This window comes from Vicugna pacos, chromosome 9 (genome assembly GCF_048564905.1).
Source record: "Vicugna pacos chromosome 9, VicPac4, whole genome shotgun sequence".
In the NCBI taxonomy this organism is placed as follows: Eukaryota; Metazoa; Chordata; class Mammalia; order Artiodactyla; family Camelidae; genus Vicugna; species Vicugna pacos.
The window spans coordinates 42,068,949-42,086,702 of record NC_132995.1 but is presented as its reverse complement, the minus strand read 5'-3'; the positions used below and the strand labels follow the sequence as shown (position 1 = coordinate 42,086,702).

General features: G+C 38.1%; 1 protein-coding gene, 1 non-coding gene and 1 pseudogene across 2 annotated transcripts in view; 1 reads left to right on the top strand and 2 right to left on the bottom strand.

Moving 5' to 3' along the window:
* The window catches only part of CYB5B (cytochrome b5 type B), a 29,291-nt gene extending 15,999 nt beyond the window's left edge, over positions 1 to 13,292 (bottom strand). Inside the window, exon 1 of the mRNA XM_006203748.4 lies at positions 13,041 to 13,292. Coding sequence (XP_006203810.1) covers positions 13,041 to 13,202 — 162 coding nt within the window. The 5' untranslated portion in view covers positions 13,203 to 13,292. The remainder of the gene's footprint in view (positions 1 to 13,040) is intronic.
* Positions 173 to 3,550, top strand: LOC116281883 (ER membrane protein complex subunit 3 pseudogene; annotated as a pseudogene).
* On the bottom strand, positions 2,491 to 2,597 carry LOC116281964 (U6 spliceosomal RNA). The gene has a single exon (XR_004191439.1). It is a non-coding gene; the product is annotated as a U6 spliceosomal RNA (small nuclear RNA).
* Positions 13,293 to 17,754: the final 4,462 nt, after the last annotated feature.

Here is a 17,754-nt window from a genome sequence, read left to right as displayed (position 1 = left end):
GTTTCATTGTGAGGACACCTAGGAAATCACAAATTGAGAGGGGTTCTACAAAATGACCAGCCTGTGATCTCCAAAAACATCAAAGTCAGAAAAGTCAAGGAGAATGGCCTCAGATTGAAGGAAGCTAGAATTTTAGACATGTGCTCCAGGCTTGATTCCTTTTGCCAACATTATGGAGACAGCCACAGAAACCCGAAGGGAGATGCTGGACAAAGGTATACAGAATTCTTTATTCTACTCCTGCAACTTCTCTGTAAGTATGAAATGGTTCCCAAATTATAAGTTAAAAAAATAAGTAAGTAGTACTAAAATAACTGCCCCTAGACCTAGGAAGTAGATTCTATCTAAATAACATATATGTATGACCCTGGACAAGTTACCAAGAAATTGAGATGTCTTCATTTCCTTATTTGTAAAATGGAGATAATATGAATACCTATCTTAACTACTTTTATGAGTATTAGATGAGACAAGAATAGGAAATACTTTGTACTTGAGAAGAGAAAGGTATAGTTTGTTCACTACTCAGCCGTAAAAAGGAATGAAGCAATGTCATTTGCAGCAACATGCGTGGACCTAGAGATTATCATACTAAGTGAAGTAAGAGAAAGACAGATATCACATGCTATCACTTTTATGCGGAATCTAGAAAAATGATACTAAAGAACTTATTTACGAAACAGAGACAGACTCAAAGACATAGAAAACAAACTTATGGTTACCAGGGGAGGAAGGAGGGGGGAGGGATAAATTGGGAGTCTGGGATTGGCTGATACAAACTACCACGTACAGAACAGACAAACAAGGTCCTACTGTATGGTACAGAGAACTATATTCAATGGCTTGCAGTAACCTGTAATGAAAAATATGTATTTATATATAACTGAATCACTATGCTGTACAGCAGAAATTAATACAACATTGTAAATCAAAAAATTAAAATTGAAAGAGAAAAAAAGAAGAGAAAGGTATAGTCTGTATAATGTGCTATCATCTATGATTTTAAAAAGCAGATACATACATGCATACACATGCATAAAATCTCTCTGGAAACACTGAAGAGAACCTGGTGGCTGGGAGATGGGTGCAAGAGGATTTTCACTATATAACCTTCCAAAATTGTTTTACCAAGTACAAGTAGTACCCACTCAGAAAATAAATAATTTTTTAAAAATTAAATTTAGCACAGTCCCTGACTTAAAACACTCAATAAACATTTACTTACAACTAGCAAATTTAGAATTTACACTATTTGACATACCTAAATTTATATTTTTGAAATGTCAAGTAATGCTTTTAAGTACTTTCTATAACAACCTTTTAAGCTGGAATATTACAATCATCCCTATTTTAAAAATGAATTCAATTGAAGCACAAAAACTCTAAGTGTAACCTCCCAATCAGTCACAGGCCTCTAAGCTCTCTGAAGGTAAGAAATTTTTATCTTCTAAGAGGTCTCTATCCAATGATGGGTCTCCCATTCCAGCACTAAATATGCTGTTCTGAAGCAAGAGTAAGATAGCCACCATTCATCATCTGTTGTTACAATGGAAACTTCTCTGCCCTGGTAAGTTTTGGAATTTTGTCCCAATATTTTCCCCACTATATGAAAAAAAAAAAAAAAAGAATCAACTGTAGTACCGTAACAGAAAGAAGCACTGTTAGTTAACATTTTGGTGTATAAAAGTATTTTTTCTGTACATTCAATCACTTAAGTTATTATGCTACAATTTTTATTGAGTACTTAATATTTAATGTACTCGGCAGTGATAAAAGGTTTTGTGTTTTCATAAAAATAAATTCATACGGTATATATTATTTTATAGCCTGTTTTTTTTCATGGAGGCAAGGAGGGTCAGAGCAGTCAAGTAAAAAAAACCCTAGGTTTAGGAACTCTCACGCCAAAGTGTGGTCTTAGTACACATGGTTTAGAGTAAGCACAAGTATTTTAGGGAACCCTTGGTTACTGTTCTCGAACTCTTTCATTTTTTATTTTATTGGGATCCTCTCTCTTTCCTTCTTGGTGAGTCTAGCCAGAGCTTTGTTGATTTTGTTTACTCTTTGAAAAAAACAGTTCTTGGTTTTATTTTTTCTTCTTTTTCTAATTCTTTTAGGTGGTAGGTTAGGTGGTTTATTTGAGATTTTTCTGGTTTTTTTTTTTTGAGGAAGGTATCACTATGAACTTTCCTCCCATTTGCACTTTTGCATCCCATAGATTTTGCGTGGCTGTGTTTTCAATGTCATTTGTCTCAAGGTATTTTTTCATTTCCTCTTTGATTCTATCACTGACCCACTGGATTTTCAGTAGCACACTGTTTAGTCTCCATGCAATTGTTTTTTCTCATTTCTGTTTCTGTGGTTTCTTTCCAGTTTGATGCTGTTGGGTCAGAAAAGATGCTTGAAATAATTTCTATCCTCCTAAATTTGTTGCGGCCTGCTGTGTGTCCAAGTATGTAATCTATCCTAGAGAATATTCCAAGTGCACTTGAAAAAAGTATGGGACACTTCACGAATTTGTGTGTCATCTTTGTGCAGCAGCCACGTTAATCTTCTCTGTATCGTTCCAATTTTAGTATATGTGCTGCTGAAGGAAGCACTGTTCTAGAGCTCTATAAACTTCAGATATTATTTAGAATCAAATGGCACTCCAGCCAGAGGCAATGCATGAATGACTGAAGCTGCCGCAGAGCCCAGGCCAGCCCTGAACCAGGACAATGCCGACTGTGGGGCAGGAGAAGCCCCTGAGGAGAATCCCAGCACCCCAGGGAGGAGAAGCCCTGTGACCCTGGCCAGCCTGGCTCTCAGTGAAGACTACAGAAGCTGCTGCTGGATTCCAACACGAGCCTCTGGCTGGTCTAGCCCATCTTTATCATCACCTTCTTTGCAGGCATGATCTACCAACAGGTGTCCATCATACTGCAGAGTGACAAGAATCTCACCCAGGAGCAAATATCTGAATTAGTTAAGTCCTAATTCAAAGCATAGTCCTCAAGGAAAATGGAAATTATATTCCCAAACAGTCCTTGACATGAAACTATTACCTCAACAATCCAGAGGACGGATTTTTCAAAAAAAAAAAAAAAAAAAAGGGAAAACAGTACCACCTTCTGACTGATCCCACTATGCTTACAGACACAATGAAAGCGAATGTCACAAAGTCCTCCCTATGATTCTTATTGGTAGATGGATCAACATGACTTTCTCAGGCTTTGTTACAAAGTCCTATTTCTAATTAATCTATTTTAAGCCTATGCTACAGCAAGGAATTGAACTACTCACAATAGCTGCATCTTGGTGAGTTTTACATCCTGGTACTTCTGCTATGTACTTGGGTTTCAGAGCATTTACTCTCTGGTTCTGGGCCAAGGTAATGCGAATGACCAATCAGGAATGATGCAGGCACAGATGACTGGACCAGCCATGGCGATGACTGGACTAGCCATGGCCATGCCTACAGGTATCAACAAAGCTTTCAAGACAAAGTGAAAAATTTTTGAGCTAATGGATCTCCAATGGACACTAGATGATGTCAAAGAGGAGTTCATGGCCAAACACCTCCACTTTGAAGGCATGTTCAAAAATGAATTACAGACCTCTATTTTTGAAGGCCAACCAGCCATTTAGCTCTGTTATGAACTCTTGAGTAGTCCTTAATTCTGGATCTTTCATGTGCACTAGAGACTCACAGAATAAAAAGGATAATGTATGATCTGGTGGGCATGCAACAAGGATCATTCTTATCTAAGCCAGGTTCTCTTTTATGTTTGAAACTAGAAGAAATGAGGTCTGTGTGCTGGGTGACTTATAAGGAAAGAGCTATTTTTAAAATGTTTTAAAATTTCCTTCTGGTGACTGTAGAAATGAAAGGCAGATAAAGGGGAAAACTCAAGCTAGTGATAAAATATAAAAACTTAGCAAAAATTCAACCTTTGGAAGAAACACTGCCAATTATAACTAATTATCATGTGCAATCAGCCTGACTTCTAGACCACAGTAAACTCCTGTTTTCTTGGGATCCAAATACCCTGTATTTTTATATTTAATTTATGTGCTAGTATTTTTATAACTTCCTTTACAAAAGTAATAATTTTCATTACTGAAAATTTAGAAACTATGTATGAGCAAAACAAATCTCCCTGTACTGTGCATTTTGAGCCTACAGAATAACATAAAAAGCAAATGTGTCAAAACTTTCTTTAAATAAATTCTTTTTCAGAGTGAATACTCAAGGCCAGAACAGACATAGCAAACCTTCTACATCTCTTAATACTGTCCAGGAAAAACTGATGTCCCTGAGACACCGCTGAATTCTCAAGTGCCTTCAGGATGATCAAAGATGAGTTAAATAATAGGAAATTCTTGATTTGGAGCTTAGAATATAAATATAGCAAATCCAATGAAAAAAGTCAACAGTTTTGTACTGTATGTAAACATCCCTGCACTAAAGATCCAGTTATTCTGGATAAGTGAGTTTATATATTGTTCTAAGAAAGAATGGAGGGCAATTCCTGGCAGATATATAGATAATGGTTGCCCAGGAATAATTCTGTCTAAATTAAGTGTCCCAGGGAAGTGGCAGGGTGCAATTTCCATATCAAAAGATAAATGTAATTTGCATGTTGAGTACTGTAATCAAGAACAAATGACTCTTGACTCAACAAATTAAACCATCCTGTTTTCTTCTTAAAATCAGTTTTAGGAAGTAAAACTGGGGAAGTCAAAATAATATCTGTGAATTGCATCAATGTCAATATCCTGATTGTAATATTATACTACAGTTTTGCAAAAGTTTACCACTAGAGGGAAATGAATAAAAGGTACAAGTGATCTATTATTTCTTTTACAACTGGATGTGAATCTAGATATATATAAAAATTTCAATTAAAAAAAAATCAAAGTCCATAAGTTTAAGCCCGAGAAATGTGTAGATATGTAAACTTACACACACACACACAAATGATCACAGCATCATTATTCATTACGACCCTAACCTTGAAATAACCTAATGTTCAGAAGGAGAATATGAGTAAACTGAGGTATAATCATACAGTGAAATCCTAATCAGCAGTGAAAAAGATTGGGCCACTGTAATATGCGGAAGGCGAAAGAATATAATACACTGAACCACAGATGTCAGACACAAAACAATATATACTTTGACATTCATTTGTAAAAAGTTAAAAAATAGGCAAAACAAATCTACGGTGTTAAAGTCAATAGAGCAGGTACCTCTGGAAGTGAGGAAGGAAGCAGTGATTGGGAGAGGTACAAGAAGAGGGTCCAGGATACTATGATGTCCTAGATGGTGGTTATTCAAATGTGGCCACTTACTAGAATGACACCATATGGCTGAATCTTAGGATTATATAAATAGGAGGAAAGTAAGTTCCAAAATATCACACACACAACTATCCTTGCATATACTATGTACAGTCAAATGATCTTCGACAAGAGTGCCAGGACCACTCAGTAGGGAAAGGACAGCCTCTTCAACAAACGGTACCAGGAAAACTGAATATCCACATGCAAAAGAATGAAGATGGACATTTACCTTACATCATATAAAAATTAACTCATAATGAATTAAAGATCTAACCACAAGACCTGAAACTGTAAAACTCTCAGAAGAAAAATATAGGAGAAAAGCCTTTATGACATTAGATTTGGTGATACTTTCTTGGATATGATCCCAAAAGCAAAAATTGACAAATAGGATCATATCAAACTGAAAAACTTTTATGCATCAAAAGACAAAATCAACAGAGTGAAAAGACAACCTATAAAACAAGAGAAAAGATATGTAAATCATAAGGGATTAATATTCAGAATATATAAAGAACTCCTAAAATTCAATGACAAAACACAATAAATAACCTGAATATAAAATGAGCTAAGGAGCTGAACACACATTTCTCTGAAGATGATACACAAATGGCCAAGAAGCATATGAAAAGATGCTCAACATCAGTAGTCACTGGAGAAATGTAAATCAAAACCATGAGATACCACCTCATACCATTAGGATGTCTATCATCAAAAAACTCAGAAAATAACAAGTGCTGATGAGGATCTGAAGCTTTAAGAACCCTGTGTGCTCTTGGTGGGAATGTAAAACGGTGCAACCATCAGCACCATTCATCTTCAGAACTATTTTCATCTTGTAAAACTAAAATTGCTCGTTAAAAGCCTTTTTAAATTTAGTATCTCTTTCATCTAATATTAACATCTCTTTCATCTAATATTAGCCACCTCTACTCTCATTTTGTTACTATTTGCATGGAATGTTTCCATCCTTTCACTTTCAATCTGTTAGTGTCTTTGAATCTAATCTGAGTCTCCTGTAGACAGCATATAGTTAATTATGTATTTTTATCCTTCTGCCAATCTGTCTTTTGATTGAAGAGTTTAATCCATTTACATTTAAAGTAACTACCGATAAGGAAGGACTTACTCCATCAAAATTTAAAACTTTCATACATCAAAGGACATTATCAAGAAAGTGAAAAGACAACCTACAGTATGGGAGAAAATATTTCCAAGTCATATATCTAATCAGAATTAATATACAGAATATATAAAGAAATCTAACTTAACAAAAAGACAAACAATTTTATTTAAAAATGGGGAAAAAAACTGAATAGATGTTTCTCTCAAGAAGATACACAGAGGACCAATAAGTACATGAAAAGATGTTTAGCATCATTAGTCATTAGGGAGATGCAAACTGAACCACAAGATACCACTTTATACCTACTAGGATGGCTAAATCGAAAAGAAGAAAAATAGTAAGTGTTGCATGAAGAAATCAGAACCCTCATTCATTGCTGGTGGGAATGTAAAAAGGTACTGCTGCTATGGAAAACAGTTGGAGGTTCTTCAAAAAGCTAGTTATAATTACCACATGACCCAGCAATTCCACTCCTAGGTATATATCCAAATGAACTGAAAACAAGGACTCAAACAGGCATTTGTGTACCAAAGTTCACTGCAGCACTGTTCACAATAGCTAAAAGCTGGAAACAACCCAGGTGACCACTGACGAACAGATGAACAAAATGTGGTATACATATATCATGGAATATTATTCAGCCTTAAAAGGAGTGAAATCCTGATACATGCTACAACATGGATGATCCCTGAAGACATTATTCTAAGTGAAATAAGTCAGATACAAAAGAACAAATATTGTATGATTTCATCTATATGTGGCCTCTAGAACAGTCAAATTCATAGAGACACAAAGGAGAACAGATTACCAGAGGCTGGGAGGAGGAGGGCACTGGGGAGTTACTGTTTAATGGGTAGTTTCAGTTTGCAAAGATGAAAAAGTTGTAGAGAAGGATGGTGGTGATGGACACATAACCGTGTGAATGTACTTAATGTCAGTGAACTGTACACTTAAAAATGGTTAAAACAGTAAATTTTATGTTATGTTTATTTTACCACAGTAAACAAAAAAAATTGTTTTAACAAAACATTATGCTAAGTGAAATAAGCCAGATACAAAAGGACAAATAGTGTATGATTCCACTTATCTGGGGTACCTAGAAGAGGCAAATTCATAGAGACCCAAGTAGAGGTTATCAGGGGCTTGGGAAGAGTGATGAGGGGGTAGTTATTGCCTAATAGTTACAGAGTTTCTGTTTGGGGTGATGAAAAACTTTTGGAAACAGACAGCAATGTTGGTTGCACAACACTGTGAATGCAATTAATGCCACTGAATTGTAGATTAAATGGTTAAAATGGCAAATTTTACGTTATATATATTTTTTATAACACACATACAAAAAGCTAGGTTTATAAACCCGTAATTAATGCATACCAAAAATTTACTTTTGTTTGACTCACAGCAAAACAAAACAAATAAGACCAAAGGAGTCTGGACATTATTCTCAGTCATCTAGATTGGTAACCAATGCTATTCAAATCTACTGGACAATCATAAATTTCTTCCTATTTTCATTAAGTTAAACCTAATAAGGCAGTACATATTTCCCCCCTTTTTTTTCTAAGATCTGCTTTGCTTTTAAATCTCATATGAATTTGCAAAAAAGATTTTTTTGAACTGGATAGCCTTTGTGATTTAAGCCTAACAGATCTTGTCTCAGCTTTTATTATATAAGGAATTATATACCACTACAAATATTTCAAATAAACTATACAGCAACCAGGATCATAAACCTGCAACAGGGGAAACAGTGACTGTGATCGATTCATTTTATCTCAGTCCAGCAATAATCAAGTGAAATGCTTTACAGAAACAAAGGAAACTTCGTAATGTCCTCTTGTGAAGGGTTTTAGTAAGTTCAACTGTCCACAGAATATGTGGTAGGAAGCAGGGTTTTTGGCTTTTCCTTGAATTCACTCACTAAGTATTATTGAAAGGAGGGCAGAAAATTTATGTTTTAATGTAGAAAAGAAAGAAGACAAAGTACCAACAGAAAATAATACTTCCAGATTACAAATTCTCTGGGAAGGATAGGGGACAGATGGGCAGAGAAGAGGCGCATGTGAAGAATAACAAATAGTTACAGAATAAATATCTGGTTGGGAAAAAATTACACAAATTCTCTGTGAATGGAAATTCCATGCTGATGTAATAAAAATGTAACAATAGGGATATGCTAAAGACCACCTGACTTGGAAAATGACATCTAGAAACACGAAGATTGCGGAAGCTGCAAAATTAGGCTGGGCTAGCCAGACAGATTAGCAGAATACCTCATCAAATTAAGATATGGAGGTTAAAATTTTGGAGAAGGCAAAAAACTACTTCCTAAAAAACAGTCTGACAGCGCAGAGAAAGATAACAGATCTGGGTGGTGAACAGGAGGAAATGGTGCAGGTCCATAGGTATTTGTATTTGTATTAGAAAGAATTTAGAGTGTCACCTAGAAGAGGCTAACTCGATGATTGCCAGAAAGGGTGTAACCTTGGCAGTCGCCACTGCCCAGGGTCTGAATTTCAGGTCTGTAGATCCAAATATAACTTATCCCCACCAGATCAGACACCCTTATCCCCACCAGATTAGGTCCCACTGCTCTAAATTCTCACAATTCCTTAGGCACCTTCACGGTATTTATCACAATTGCAATTATTTATTAAATGCCTTTCTTCCCCCCACTAGACTATAAGCTTCCTGAGAAGCTTATGACTGTATTCTTTACAGCTGTATTCCTGAACATAGTGTGGAACCTAGAACACAGTGAGATCTAGGGGGCGCTCACTCTGCCCTTGTTCCCTCCCACCTGCCCTTCCTCCCTCTCTGGCCTGTATGCTGCACCCATGCCCACATGCAAAATAAATAAACCAAAGTCGATTTGTTGATCACGGCAGCTTACATGGACAGTCCTGGAGGTTAAATTTTACCTCATCTAGCTTCTAGCCTTCCTGAGGACCAAGCACTTGGAGCTGCTCAAGAAAGAAAGCATTCTTTCTATAGATTTGTTAATTCCACAAGCTAGGTAACAATCAAATTGCACTTTCTTTTGAGCATCCTCAAAATCCAGTAAGAGCTGGAGAAATTCCTGGAGAAATCAAGTAAGAATTCTTATTAGTCAAATTCTGAAGCTTTCAGGGAGTCTCCTAGGACGGCACCAAACACAGCTTGCGAACAACCCAAATGTCAATCAACAAGCGAATAGCTAAATTTTCATACAGTTACAATCAAATAAAAAGCAGGGCCTAGAACCACTTGACACAGCACCTAAATGTCTGCTGAATGAATGCAATGCTATCCCATCTGTGAGGCAGATCCTAAAGTAGTGTTCCCACTTATACCAACAGTCACTAAAAAATACATAGAAAGATTTAAAAGAGCAAAATGTATTATTTTAAGTTACTCTTTCCAGAAATGGTTAATTTATACATAAGACAATGGCTTCCAAATGTTTCTCACTTAAAAACACAGGAAGAAAATGAGACTATTAACTGAAACAAAGATTCACAACAACATACTTTGTAAAACAAAGGTTCACAAAATCATACTTCTTACCCTTGCTGAGACAGGCACTTTGATACTTCCTGGTCAATATTATAAAATGTTGTAACCATTTTCATGTGTTTTTTTCTAAACTACTAAATATTAGAAAGACAATGATGTGCAGTATTGGAAGGTTTTGGTTTTTCATTCATGATTTCAATAAATTAAAGTGATATATAAATAAAATAAATTACCTCTGACTCAGAAATGCAAAATCAATCTGTTAGGTGAAAGAGAGTTCAATTATAAATTCTAAATTATCACATTCAAACTCCAGAATAACACTCTAACCATATTTTTTAATCAAAAAAAGAAAGAAAGAAAAGCAGCAACCTATAGATGCAGAGTATTCAGATTAGGAGCCCCTTTCTAGGAGGAGCTGAGAGAGAGTTCAGATTGGAAAGAGAAGGGTGAAAATCGATGTGTCTTCCCTCTCATCTAATTAACTGCAGCACTATCCTTCAGGCCTGCAGGCCAAAACCCTTGGTCACTGGACTCTTTTTCTCTCACTCTTCAAATCCAATGCATCCTTAAATCCTATTGGCTCTACCATCACAGCACATCCAAAATCTGACACTTCTCACTACACCCACTGCCACCACACTAGTCCAAGCCAACATCTTTTGCCCAAATTACTGTAACAGCCTCCTAACTGGGCTCTTCAATTCTGCCCCTGCCCTCCTTCAGTCTCTTCTCAACAGTGCAGAGTGACACTATTAAACTGTTAAGTCACATCTTATTGCTCCTCTGCTCTAGTGTGCTTTCCCAACTCAGAATGAAAGTCAAATGCCTTCCTAAAACTGGCAAAGCTGTACTTGACCTGCCCTCCCTTGGTCATGGTGACCTCATCTACTACTATCCAACCACTGTAACCACCTTATACACCTCAAGGCCTTTGAACTTGCTCTCTCTGCCTGGAAGGCTCTTCTGGCAGATATTCACATGGCTAGCTCCCTTAACTTCTGTCTGGCCTTTACTCATCTCCTTAAATAAGGCTATTTCTGGCTTTCATAGCTAAAATTTCACCCCTTATCTTCATGCCCTCACCCCACACACGTCCACAATCCTCTTCTCTGCTTTGTTTCTTCTTAGCACTTACCACTACCTAACATAGCATATATTTTAGTTATTTACTCTGTTTATTGTCTCATTCCCATAGACTGTAATTCCATGAGTATAACTATACAATCAACATGTAGAACGGTATCTGGCACTTATCAGGCACTTGATAAATACGTGAATGAGTAAGTGAATGAATGAACAGACTTGGAATGAACAAGAAAACAGGTATGCTAGAATGGCTAACTGCAGGTAAAGATCTGCAGCTCAAGTTTCAAGGGCCACCTTGGCACACCTGTGATCTCTAGTTCCATCAGTATTTGGTAAACCTGGTCAGCAACCACTACTCAAGGTTAAATTAATGTCCACTCCAAGCATTGAGTGTTCCTTCCAAGTTCATTTTCTATTCTGAACCAGTCAAGAAGAAACTAGAGGGAAATGAAACCACAAATGAAAAACATTATTGGCTACCCATTTGGAACTAAGATTTAATATGCTACAACGCACACTTGAAATTTATCATAGGCATACACCAAAGGACACAGCTAAGGCTAGAATTTTCAAGTAATGCTGTGTACGTAAGAGAAATCAAGGGATTTACCTAAAGCACACCCTGCCACTAATCAACTGTATGACCAAAATCTCTGAACCTGTTTCTTATACTCCTGTTAGAATAAGGATCACTACTATCCAACTCACTCTCAAGTAATTATTTTGAAGCTGAAGTAACAGGAAAGCACTTTTAAAACATTAAAAAAAAAATACACCCTACAAATGTAAGAACTTACTAAATTCTAAGATGCTAACTTATTGGCCACTAGAAGGATTTATTAAAAAACAATGTCCTTTGGAGGAAACGTAACTTTTTAAAAGTTTTTATAGATTTATGAATCAGTATTTAGAGCTTTCTCCCCTAGGCCCCAAATTAATACTATATACATATATATATACACACACACACACACACATATATATACACATATATGTATATTTTAACTAGTGTATTTGCTTCAGAGAAAGAATAGAAATGAACTTTTTTCTCAGTTACAATAGGATTATATCATGCAAGAACTTCCAAGGAATTAACCACAGATTATTAAGCGATTATTCAAAATAAAATGATACACACAAAATATAAACATTTATATTTATATTTAAAATATCCCAATGTCTCACGGATTGGAAGTGACGGGAATGACTGCAAAGGAGCAAGAAGGAACTTTTTCGTGTGCTGGAAATGCTCTTTCTTAATTGGAGTTGTGATTACTTGACTGAATACATCTGTCAACTCGTCAAATTGTACATTTTAAATGGGCACAATTTACTGTACATAAATTACACTTCAGTAGAGTTAAACAAATTAAAAGTCTGTTTCCTTAAAAAACACATACACACACAAACTCAGCTGTACCAGGGTCTCAAGAACTTGTAAAATCTAATACAACAGGCTTGATTTACAGAAGAGGGTAACAGGATCTGAGTCTATAGCCCGCAAAAAAATGAACTCACGACCTCTGAACTCAAAGTTAACTGAAAATAGAAAAAATAAAAGTATAATGGGGGCGGGGTGGAGGGAGAGGCATCTCACCTTCGCAAGAAAATGGAAACCAAAAATGACATTACTTCAGAAGGCACAGGTGAAAGAGCAGAGATTTCCTTCAGACCTAGGTTCGAACGGCTCTAGGCTGTTAAATGAGAGGCTGTGAGGCTGTTTCCCCTTCTGTAAAATGGGCATAACGATAACTCAAGAGTTTAGCCTAGCACACAGTAAGTGCTCCATGTGTGACAGGGATAGCATAATATTACTGAAGGCACCAGAATCCAGTGCCGGCTGAAAATGCATGCATACTTAAGGCCCCCAGTCTCCGTCTCGGAGGGTCGTGGTCCCCTTCGTATGCTTTATCGCCCTCAGCCAGTCCTCATTTCCCTCCTACACACACCCCTGGCAGCGTTCCGGGCCGACCACCCTTCACCGCTGCAGCTCCGAGGGGCCGCCCACCTCGTTAAGGAAGCGGGTGACATCGTAGACTCGCCCGTGGATCACCAGCCATATCTCCTTCGAGGAGTTGCGCTCCGCCACCTCCTCCAATCGGTAATAGGTGACGGAGGTCTCGACCCCTTGCCCTTTCCCATCGCTGCCGCTTGCTTCCACAGTCGCCATTGGGCCTCAGCTACCTTTCCTCGACCGCTATCCGGCTTCTGCTGCCAGCTTCCCTGAGGTAGACCTCGCGCTCAGCCCTCCCGGGCTTCCGTAACCAGGAGATTCCGGGCAACAGCCAATCACACATACGAATAGTTCCTGCTTCGTTTTCTTTTCACCAATGAAACGAGGGATTGTTTCAAATCCCTCCCACTTCTCGTCAGGTCCTGGAGGCGTAGGTCTGGTTCGAGGTCCAACTCACCAATCAGGATCGCCCAGCCCCTCCAATCTCACCAATCAGATACTGTGATTTTGGAAAGGCGCCTAATAGAGACGCGTTGACAGACCTGTTATACAAAGAGGTTTCTTCACTCGGCTTACGGGCCTGCGGAATTCTGGAAGAGAGTCTCCGTATTTCCCATTTCCCTTCCCTTTGCTGTGGACCCCTCCTGAGTCGTGTGGCGCTCATCTTCCCTCACTTCCTGCGCGGCCTCTACTTCAGCCCTGGATTTACATTTTTTACTTTGCAGCCTCCAGGCTGTGACCTGGGGAAGCCTGTCTCTAAGGCTGTTTTCTCACCTGCAAGATGGACATGATCTCTACCTTATAGAGCAATTAAATGAGAGTGTACACATACATGCGCAGAGGGCGTGGTACATAGTAATCAAAACATAAATGACAGGCAGTGTTAGGAAAGGTGGAATGACTGGCCTGAGGCCTTGAGACAGCGGTTGGGGACACAATATGGAGTATCATCCCAAATTTGTGCCATTCTTAAGAATCTGGTGTTGTTATATGTCAATTATATCTTAACAAGGCTGGCGGGGGTGGCGATCAGATTTTTAACCGAATTCTTTAGAGATCAGGCCAATTTACACTGTGTTCGTTGCGGTGTGTTCTAAATAGAATTCGCCTGAACTGTATTTTGGGCCAACTGATGTCCTTCAAAGTTCAAGGACCCCCATTTCTGGGCTCTCAGATGTATGGCTGTGATTCCTCAATAGATTAAGTACATTCTTTAGTGGGCGTTTCGCCTAACAAACATACAGCCCTAGGTAATGCTCAGGCTAGCTTGTTTCAGCCCACCTTATCAGAGTCAAACCCCAACACCCTTCAGGGACTCTAAACCTCTTACCTCACCTACAGCCAATTAGAGATTTGTGCACAAGCCGATCAGGCATTTTGTGACCCTACCTTATAAAACACCCCCAACAACTGGCCCTCAGTGCTCATGCAGGCACCCCTTGCCTGTGTGGCTTGCTGTTGCCTATGACAGTGTAACTATTAAATTTTTTCCTTGTTCTTAGCCTTGGTGCTCACACACCTCTCGTCTGTGTGGCCCGCTGTTGTGTATGACAGTGTACCCTAATAAACTCCTTTCTATTCTTTTAATTAACCTATGGTAAATTCTTTTACCAACCCTCGTGTCACCGACGCCCCACTGTGTCCCACAACACTGTCTCTGGCTAGAGGTCCAAGCATTTTGGAATTACAAGTTTGGTTAATGTGCAGTGTTGTTAGCTACTCATTTTTAACTGGCTTTACAACTGACAAATTGATAATGGTGAAATGTCATTTTTATCTTGTCACTTTCCCAGACTCTCCATAATCCATCCCCAACCTCTTCCACCATTTCCACCATTCCCTTTTATAAGCCTTGTGCACCGGCCACTGACTCCCAAACCTACTGGTATAAACCCACATCTGTGGTCATACCAGGTCCATTGACTTAAGATAGCCTCTTCCTTGAAATGCCTACTCACTATTCAAGCTCCTCCAATTCCTTCTTTTGCAGAAACTCCTGCTACCATTCTGAGCTTCAGCGATTCCATCTCTATGTAGTACCTAAGCATGTTACTATTTCAGTAATTTCTGAAAGAAACAAAAAACATTTACATGTATGTATACATTTAAGTGCCAGAAATAAAGGTATGTAGCAAATGCAAAGGGACACAGCTCTGAACACGTATTTGGTAAACGATTTATTCACACTTAACCCCAGTGTTCATGAGTCAACTGAGAAGGCTATGTTAAGAAGGCAGATTCCCTCCTGTCCAGATATGGAGTCTCTTCTTCACCTCCAACCTTGGCTTGCCTTACTTACTTTGGCCAATAGATTGTGGCAGAAGTGGTGCTGTAAGAGTTACAATGACTAGACTTCAAGAGGCCTTGAAGTTTCCATCTTCACCTTAGAACACTTCACTTAGAACACTACCTCCAGATCATGATGCTGTGAAGAAGCCTGGGATTAAAGATCAGCCATTTAAGCTGTCTCAGCTGAGCCCACCCCTTAATCAACTTGTCAGTTGAGTGCACATGCATGAGTGAGTCCAGGCTGTATCAGCAAAACTACCAAGTCAACACAAAGAATCATGAGAAATACCAAAGCATTGTTTTAAGACACTAAAAATAAAAAGAAGCAGATTCCCAGCCCCACTTTCAGAGATTCAGGTCCAGTGGGTCTGGATACAGAATCAGAAATTAACATTTTAGCACGTACTTTGAATGACTCTGATGCAAGTAATCTGTGGATAACTGCGGGAAATACTGAACTTTTCTGAGGCTTTTTTAAATACAATTTTTAAAGGTTACACTCCATTTACAGTTACTACAAAATATCAGCCATATCCTCTATGTTGTATGATACCTCCTTGAAGCCTGTGTTATACCCAATAGTTTTTACCTCCCACTTCCCCACCCCTATCTTGCCCTTCCCCTCCATTCCCCACTGGTAACTACTAGTTTGTTTTCTATATCTGTGAGTCTGATTTGAAGCATATTTGATATGTCTTTCTCTCTCAAACAGTGAATTGGTAAAAATCACATAGCATTTCCTTTTCTACTTCCACCTCTAGGAAATTTTGTTTTTAAAGACCCTAAGAGGATAGCATGGAAGAAACTCTCAGCAAAGAGAGCTGTTAGAGAAAGATACCTGGAATACCACAAAAGCAAAAGGGGGCTTTCTGAGACTGGGAAGAGGAAAAGTGGCTTGGGATTCTTTCAATAGCAGGAACTCCACAAGCTTCCTCAAAGGAACCCAGGCAGTTGATAGGATTTCGGAGCAGAGGGCTACATGATACACGGAGAACGATGGGACCCTCGTGCCAGGGCTCCTGCTAGCAGACGTGTTGGAGTGTGTCAGTGCGGAGCCTGTCAGCTCTGCAACAGATCTTTTCGGAAGTGACCAATGTGCACTCAAAGCTAGAGGGCCCTTCCTGAATGTTTTACATTATGTAAAACCCCTGGGGAGGAGGAAAGGAACACCCTCATGAATGACTGAGACTTAGACTTGTCAAGTGGAATTAGAATCAGATTAAAGTGAGTTTTAAAAATATTTAAATTTCTTTTTTAGAATTTCAAACAAGTTGAAAGAATAATACAATGAATTCTCATATACTTTTAACTTAGAGTCACCAATTGTTATTTTTCCATATTTGATTTCTTCCATATATATTTATTTTTATTGTCACTGTTTATAATGTCAAACCAAAGTATTCCAGAATAAGTTGCAGACATCATGACCCTTTAACCCCAAATAATTCCACATCTTCTAAGAATAAGAGTATGCTCTTACATAACCACCGTATGATTTTCAAATTCAGGGAATTTAGCATTCATATAAAATTATTATCTAACATGCTGTCTATATTATTTTCAATTTATTATAATAACATTCTCTGTGGAGTATTGGTGTGTTTATGTGATCCAGGATCCAATCCAGGGTAATATATTACATTTAGTTATGTCTCCTTAGTTTCTGTTAATCAGGTACATCTCTTCAGCCTCTATTTTTCTTTCATGACACTGGCATTTTAAAAAAAGAATGGCTTCAAATTCAATTTGATTCAAACAAAAACTGTGGCCTACATGTACTGATTATAAATTCATGTTCACAATTTATAGCACATGATAGTCAGAAAGTCTAGCTTGGAATCCCTGTCCCTGCTTCTCACAAACTTGGTAACCTTAACCAGCTTTCTCAATCTCTTTTTTCCCAAGTGGATATCCAGTTGTTTCGGCGCCATTTGATGAAAATGGTTCCCTACTGAATTGTTTTATGTCTTTGTTGAAAATTGATTGACCATGTAAGTGTGGGTCTTTTTCTGAACTTTCTATTCTGTTTCAGTGATCTGTTTGTCAATCTTTATGCCAATTCCACACTGTCTTGGTTACAATAGCTTTGTAGTAAGGCTTGAAGTCAGGTAATGTAAAGCCTTCAGTTTTACTCTTAGTTTTCAAAATTGTTTCTGCTATTCTAGATCCTTTGGATTTCCACATAAATTTTAAAAATCAGCTTGTTGGACTAAGCGATCAAGGTTAACATCACCAGTGAGAAATCATGCTGATACCATGTACTCCCTGGTATGTGATATAAGGGCCCTTCACTGTGGCATTCTTCCCCTAAACCCACGATCCCAGTCTAAACATGAGAAAAACATTAGACGAGCCCAAATTGAGGAACCTTCTACTAGTACCTGACCAGGATTAATCAAAACTGTCAAACTCATTTGAAAAACAAAAACATTGACACAACGTTGCAAACTGACTATTACTAAAAAATAAATAAATAAAT